Source organism: Haemaphysalis longicornis, unplaced genomic scaffold, assembly GCF_048455015.1.
Source record: "Haemaphysalis longicornis isolate Haplotype H1 unplaced genomic scaffold, Haemaphysalis longicornis Haplotype H1 scaffold_4, whole genome shotgun sequence".
Lineage (NCBI taxonomy): Eukaryota > Metazoa > Arthropoda > Arachnida > Ixodida > Ixodidae > Haemaphysalis > Haemaphysalis longicornis.
In genome coordinates, this window is record NW_027526361.1 from 26,270,740 (window position 1) to 26,277,893 (window position 7,154).

General features: G+C 49.0%; 2 protein-coding genes across 4 annotated transcripts in view; both read left to right on the plus strand.

Moving 5' to 3' along the window:
* LOC144178388 (PHD finger protein 14) overlaps positions 1–2,867 on the plus strand; it is a 31,586-nt gene extending 28,719 nt beyond the window's left edge. Inside the window, exons 21-22 of one of the 3 annotated variants that reach the window (XM_077706195.1) lie at positions 217–237; positions 2,609–2,867. In XM_077706195.1, the coding sequence (XP_077562321.1) occupies positions 217–237; positions 2,609–2,662 (75 nt within the window). In that variant the 3' untranslated portion in view covers positions 2,663–2,867. Of the gene's footprint in view, positions 1–216; positions 238–1,853; positions 1,872–2,608 lie in introns of those variants that run through there. The other 2 variants (XM_077706197.1, XM_077706196.1) reach the window with 2 other exon arrangements.
* Positions 2,868–3,622: 755 nt separating this feature from the next.
* On the plus strand, positions 3,623–6,926 carry LOC144178389 (heat shock 70 kDa protein cognate 4). Its single transcript, XM_077706199.1, has 5 exons — positions 3,623–3,781; positions 3,900–4,106; positions 4,582–5,218; positions 5,417–6,329; positions 6,515–6,926. The coding sequence occupies exons 2-5, from the start codon at positions 3,902–3,904 to the stop codon at positions 6,704–6,706; spliced, it is 1,947 nt and encodes a 648-aa protein (XP_077562325.1). The 5' UTR covers positions 3,623–3,781; positions 3,900–3,901; the 3' UTR covers positions 6,707–6,926.
* Positions 6,927–7,154: the final 228 nt, after the last annotated feature.

A 7,154-nucleotide genomic window follows, 5' to 3' on the forward strand; every position in this document is an offset into this window, starting at 1 on the left:
CTGTATCTTAGGAGTAGATATTTCCCCTAGAAGGGGTGTGCTGGACGATGTCTTGAGGATGGGCAACAACTCAAAGTATTGCGGGGCAAGTGTGGTTGGCTTGTATTTGTAACGTAGCTGCTCTGTGAGCCCGAACCATCACTGCACTCAGCTTAAAACTGACTTGCAAAAAACGACTCATTGATTGCTTGTCTTTTCCATCACTGCAATTTGCAGGGTGTGAAGCATGTCAACAATGTAAGCACTGTTTTTATACGCATTTGATTGGGAGGATTGCTTTGCTGCATGCGTTGCGATGACAATAGTTCTGGCATGCACTACGAATGAATAGCTGTACTCCTGGCACTATACAGATTTCCCTGCGTACTGAACACCCACAGTGTTGTGGTTTTCACCTGCACTTGGACAGGACTGTCTGCCTGCTGAGCCCAAGGATGTGGGTTCGATTTTTGGCCGCGGCGGCCACTTTTTTGATGGAGGTGAAAAGCGAGATTTCAGCGCACATTAAAGATTTCCAGGTGGTCAAAATTAATCTGGAGCCCTCCATGATGGCGCACCCCATTGCCTGTGTAGCACGGGCGCATTAAACTTCATGATCAGTCAGTCAAATCAATCAGGACCGATCGCCACGTTTTCTTTATTCCTACCGAATCATTTGTGGTTTCCGTTGTTTGCATGTTCTCATGAGAAAAGGTGGCCTAGAGTTAACACAACTTGTTGAGCTAGTTGGTTGATTTGTGCAGTAAAAAGGGTAGGGTGCTAAACAGGCGAGGATGAGGGTAGACAAGAAGGACATATGTGGGCGCTCCAAGCACCTGCTATTGTCTACACCTTTTCCGACTTGACCTAGAGTCCTCCGGGTCAAATAAGAACACTCTCTTTCCAAGCACAGGTGTATAACACCACACCTCTCCCGCCCAGTGCCCCTACAACTTCCCTTTTGTCAGACTCCTCCCTGCACTACTACATACCACCTTGCGTGGTAATTCCTTCCCCGAACCTCCGGAGCACTGGCCAAGAGGTCAAGAAGTTTTGATCATGTAGGCCCGAGAATCGGCGACAGCTCGTGGCTTCCTGAACTGAGGCCACACACAAACCTTTCTTCTCTCTTTCTTTTAATTTTCTTCTACTCCAGTACATGCTTTGTTCACTCGTTCACGCTCTTATCGCTCTCTCTCTCTCATGGAATATTTGGGGCCTGTTAGGACCTACCCTTGGCAACCGCTAAAGTCTACCTGAATGAAACCTCGCCCCATTTTACTGTTTTCTCTCCCTCCCTTGCAACTATTGACATGACAAGCAGAGCCTTGTAATTCTGCAGTATTCTGAGAAATCGAGCAGCTCTCACCAAGAAAAGATTTCTTCAAGGCGAAGCAGAAGCCCGGTAGCACATACATCCGATAAACGTAGATGTTTTTAGGAACAGGCTGGCTGGTACTTGTGGATTCGTTGTCTTCATCTTGGAATTCGTGTTGGTGTTTCTACATTTTTTTTTAAGCGGTCTCTCACATATTCTTGAGGGAGGCCAGGTGTAATTTAACTCTGCATTTCTTGCGTGTACATTCTGAGGGTCTCCAGTCCTGTTGCTTTCTAGAAAGCAGCCTGCCATAGCTGCTGCTGAAAGGTGGCATAATTAAAGTAACAGTGACGCCTCCAGTTTTACGCTGCACTGTAGTACTGTTCAATTTCGTGCGAAACAAAAAGAAATTTGCCTTACCCCTTCCATGTTTGTTGTTTTTGTATGCACTTTCGATGCAGCACTCTTTACCTAAGCTGTCCATGCTATTAAAAAAAGTTATGTGAGAGATTGAAATAATGCTTTCCGTCTCTTCGCTGCTGCCCTCTCCTTGCAGTAGGAGCGACGTATGCCCGTAAGCGAGGAAGCAACACAGTAAGCATTAGTGCTAATTTTAAGTCAGATGCAGTCCCAGTGCTTGGGGCAAGCCATTTCCACCTGCCCTGTTTTCATATTTGTAGCGAGGGGCCTGTTTGTGGTCCATTCAATTCAAAATGCCTGCAGAGCTGAAAACAAATTGTGGCAATCAGGCAGGCAGAGTTGTTTTTGGATGTGCTTTTTGTTTTGTTTGCGACGTTGCAAACAGATGTTATTCGGTGCACACGAATGGCCACAAACTTATGGCACAACTGTTGCATTACGTTACATACTAGCCTAACAAGTTAACACAGGTGGAATCTCTGTGTAATTTTGATTGCACATCAGCTTGGAAAATTTTCAACCCTCTTGCAGCTTCTGTTTGAAATTTGGGGTCTTGTGTAGCGCTGTAAGCACAGGGCAAAACACTAAATATAGATGTTTGGCTTCCAATCAATAGCCTGTGTTATATCGACTCTAAACGTACAGCTTTGTTGCAAATTTTTTTTCGAATTTTCAAGTCATTGATGTAAGTTATGTAGCATGTTTAGAATGTAATAAATATCCTGAACAGCTGGACAGTCAGTGCTTTGCTTCGTTTACAAGCTGAAGTTGACATGTTTGAAGAAAAAATGGAATGGGGGTGTGGGGAGCTGTGGAATGCGGATGTCGTGCAGTGTAATGTGTCGGTGCTTCAATCGTGTAGTTAAGTGTGCTTCATTTTTATTTTTGCAGGATGAAGAGGATTCGCGAAAACGAAGAATGCTGGCAAGCCACCTTCGATATTAGTGTTTTTTTTTTTTTTTCTCTGGTCAGTGATTCCCTTTTTTTTTTCCAAGACAAAAATATCTTGGGGGTTCGTGTCGCTGCACCGAGTGAAGCAGCCAACGATCTCGTTCGGCGCCTATACTTGTGTCTTTGCTTGTTTCTGACCTGTTTGCTCATTCAACACGACGCTTATGTCACGTGCATCGTAAATAAAGAGTGAGAAAGAGTGGTGTGCTCCCTGCTTGGTATTTAACACTCGAACTGCATTGTTATGTGCACAATGCACACCGCGTTATCGGCTCGGTGGCCGCAATGCCAAAGGACCGGCGGCAACTGCAAGGTGGTCACATGAATGACGTAAGTAAACAGCTGGTCTAGTTATGCAACTTCTCCTATATAAAACTTGATTCCCACCCGCGCGCAATTCTGGCTGGCTGCGTAAAACTGATTTCTTGCATGCCGATACGGTGAGGGCTGAGTCGAGCTGCCTCAAAATGGGACTAAAAAAAGAAAGAAAAGGGGGGTGGGGGGCCGTTTGACGCTGCCGCCATAAAACGCCCGCATGTAGAAAAGGGTGAAAAAAGGTGCCTTTATTCCGTTTTCACACTGCCCCTACGACTACGAGCTCCGCTGACGTTAGACTATAAGACCTTGGGAACGATCACGCAGAGAAAGAAAAGAACATAACTTTAACACGCCTGCGTACGCCACGGCAGCTTCTGGAATGTTCCTGCTGCTTCTGGCCGCTTCGCCAGACGCAACGAACGCTTCTATGGACCTTCCATTTCTAGTGGGCCAGCTTAATTTGCGCGGACGAAGCATGCAGCGCCCTCTTCAGCTCAATAGCTTGAAGCGATCAAGTCGTCACGTGATGTGGGTTTTTGGTTTAGCGGAGGTGGGCTCACTCAAACCTTCTACAGGTTATTTCCTCCACCAATGGCAAGAGACACGGCGTGTTGTGATTGGCTGAACTAGCCAGTCTAGAAGCTTCTCTGTGTGACGTCACATCCGAGCCGTCGATAAAACTGACTGGTCGCCTTTTTTGTGTAGTGAGAGAATTGCTCGTGCCGGACCCAGTGGTTTTGTCCATCGAGCTCAGTTGTACATATATTTATTCCTGAGAGTCAGATACGGACACAGGTGGGTAGTTGCAGTGAGCCTAAAGCATTTGCGGAGTGATTTTCGTCGTACCTCGGTTCTTCCAGCGGTGAGTTAACCTCGGAACGCCCTAACCGGTGCCTCGTGCTCGCTGTTGCAGGCATGGCGAAGGTGCCCGCAATTGGTATTGATCTTGGCACGACCTACTCCTGCGTTGGAGTTTTCCAACATGGAAAGGTCGAAATTATCGCCAACGACCAAGGAAACCGGACCACGCCGAGCTATGTTGCCTTCACGGACACCGAGCGACTCATCGGCGACGCCGCTAAGAACCAAGTCGCCATGAACCCTAACAACACAGTGTTCGGTAAGGGCCTTTGTATTTGCTATGCATTGTCAAAAGCGAAAGCAGCGGTAACGGCTAGCTGAAGTAGCTTCCGAAACCAAGTGTATCTTTCCGAATGTAACGACACCGGCGAATGGTGGATAGGCTTAGCGTGGCGGGAAGTACCCCTCCGTTTAGGCTATTTGCACACCTCGTGGCAAGCTTGTGTGCCCAATTGTGCATTCAGAGCTTTTCACACCGTGCTATATTATTCGAAGGATAATTAGCAGCATGGTTTCTGGCTTGTGACCTTTCTGCCAGTCGCCTTCGTACAATCTTATCATTTCCATTTTTTTTTATTGTGCTCGCCTAGGAACGCCCGCTGGTGTTGCGGCGTAATTACCGTGTATGGCAGTTTTTTTCCGCCCTGTTTGTAACTGTTTCGCGTTTGTATATCTTCCCATCTTATTCGGACGTGTTGTTTCATTGCGTTCACGGTTTGCTCTCTCCGTTCCAGACGCTAAGCGCCTGATCGGCCGACGCTTTGACGACCCTGCCGTCCAGTCGGACATGAAGCACTGGCCCTTCGAGGTGATCAGCGATGGCGGCAAGCCCAAGATTCAGGTTGACTACAAGGGCGAGACGAAGACCTTTTTCCCCGAAGAAATCTCGTCCATGGTACTCATCAAGATGAAGGAAATCGCCGAAGCGTACCTCGGCAAAACCGTCGTCAACGCCGTTGTCACCGTGCCTGCCTACTTCAACGACTCCCAGCGCCAGGCCACCAAAGACGCCGGGACCATTGCCGGCCTGAACGTTCTCCGCATCATCAACGAGCCGACCGCGGCTGCTATCGCCTACGGCCTGGACAAGAAGGGCACGGGAGAGCGCAACGTGCTCATCTTTGACTTAGGCGGCGGAACCTTCGATGTTTCCATCCTGACCATTGAGGACGGCATTTTCGAGGTCAAGTCCACGGCCGGCGACACCCACCTTGGTGGCGAGGACTTTGACAACCGCATGGTGAACCACTTCGTCCAGGAGTTCAAGCGTAAGCACAAGAAGGACCTCACTGTCAACAAGCGCGCCCTGCGACGACTGCGCACGGCTTGCGAGCGGGCCAAGCGCACCCTGTCTTCGAGCACACAGGCCAGGTATGCTAAACCTGTCTACGTGCTGCAATTCTTCCTAAATGCCTCTGGCATGACAGACTTTTTAGTAATCCTAATGCTCGTGAGGTAGTCTAGCACAGCTCCATTACTGGCTGAGTAAGTTCGCCGTTGTGCAAGGCATAATGTGTGGGGCTAACGGGCTCTGCTCTTTTTTTTTTTTTTTTTTTTGTTCTCTTGCAGCATTGAAATCGACTCCCTGTTCGAGGGCGTGGACTTCTACTCCACCATCACTCGTGCCCGCTTTGAGGAGCTCAACGCAGACCTCTTCCGCAGCACTCTGGAGCCTGTGGAGAAGGCTCTGCGCGATGCCAAAATGGACAAGTCCCAGGTGCACGACATCGTGCTGGTCGGCGGCTCGACCCGCATCCCCAAGATCCAGAAGCTCCTCCAGGACTTCTTCAATGGCAAGGAACTGAACAAGTCCATCAACCCCGACGAGGCTGTAGCCTATGGTGCGGCCGTCCAGGCGGCCATCCTCATTGGCGACAAGTCCGAGCAGGTGCAGGACCTTCTGCTGCTCGACGTCACTCCCCTCTCCCTGGGCATTGAGACCGCCGGCGGGGTGATGACTGTGCTGATCAAGCGCAACACCACCATTCCCACCCGCCAGACCCAGACCTTCACCACCTACTCGGACAACCAGCCTGGCGTGCTGATCCAGGTGTTTGAGGGTGAGCGGGCGATGACAAAGGACAACAACCTGCTCGGCAAGTTCGAGCTCACGGGCATTCCTCCGGCGCCCCGTGGCGTCCCCCAGATTGAGGTCACCTTTGACATCGATGCTAACGGCATTCTCAACGTGTCGGCGGTTGACAAGAGCACGGGCAAGGAGAACAAGATCACCATCACAAATGACAAGGGCCGCCTGTCTAAGGAGGAGATCGAGCGGATGGTGAAGGATGCTGAGAAGTACAAGGATGAGGACGACAAGCAGAAGACCAGGATCTCTGCCAAGAACGCCCTGGAGAGCTACTCCTTCAACGTGAAGGCCACTGTTGAGGACGAGAAGCTGAAGGACAAAATTTCTGAGGAAGATCGCCAGAAGATTGTAGAGAAGGTGCAGGAGACGATCAAGTGGCTGGACTCTAACCAGGTACATATTTTTCAGCCTACTTCTTAGTGTTCTTGTAGTGGAAATCTTGTCACAAATCATTGCTTAAAAACCTTGTCAACCTGTTCTTTATATGTTGCTAATACATGCCAAAGCTTTGGGAGTTAGGCTTATGTAACTGCACATTTTCAAATCTTCAACTGACATGTTTTGTTTTTTCCCCCCAGCTTGCAGAGAAGGAAGAGTATGAGCACCGACAGAAGGAACTGGAGCAGGTCTGCAACCCGATCATCAGCAAGCTGTACCAGTCTGGAGGCATGCCGGCCGGTGGATTCCCAGGAGCTGGAGGACCTGGTGGTGCTGGCGCGGCCCCCGGAGGAGGTGCCGGCAGCGGACCCACAATTGAAGAAGTGGATTAGGCAACGGAAAAAAAAAAAAAAGGGTGTTCATCAATTGTACATGTTTTTCTTCTCAGTCCACATTTCAGTGTTCTTTCTTGACCAATAAAAACTTTTGTGTTATCTGGCTTGTTGGTTAGGCATTCCATACTCGTGTTCACACGTATTATATATATACAGGATGCATAACATTGCATGTGTACAGAGTTTATTTTTAAATAAAATTGTAGAACCATGTTTACTTTGTCGTTTGCCCGCAAGTTCGTCTTCAGAATCCAATAACAGTGGGTGGCATTGAGTGCAAATTTGCCTCTGCCTTCAAGCAACACCCCGGGACTAAGCGTGTAACTCGTTATTTGAAATTTGCGCGAGTTTATCGAGAACGCCGAGCGATGTGGATTAGTCGAGCGGTGCGGCTCGTCTCGCTTCCATACTGCACTAATTGTAAAGCATGGTGCGGGTAAGTAAC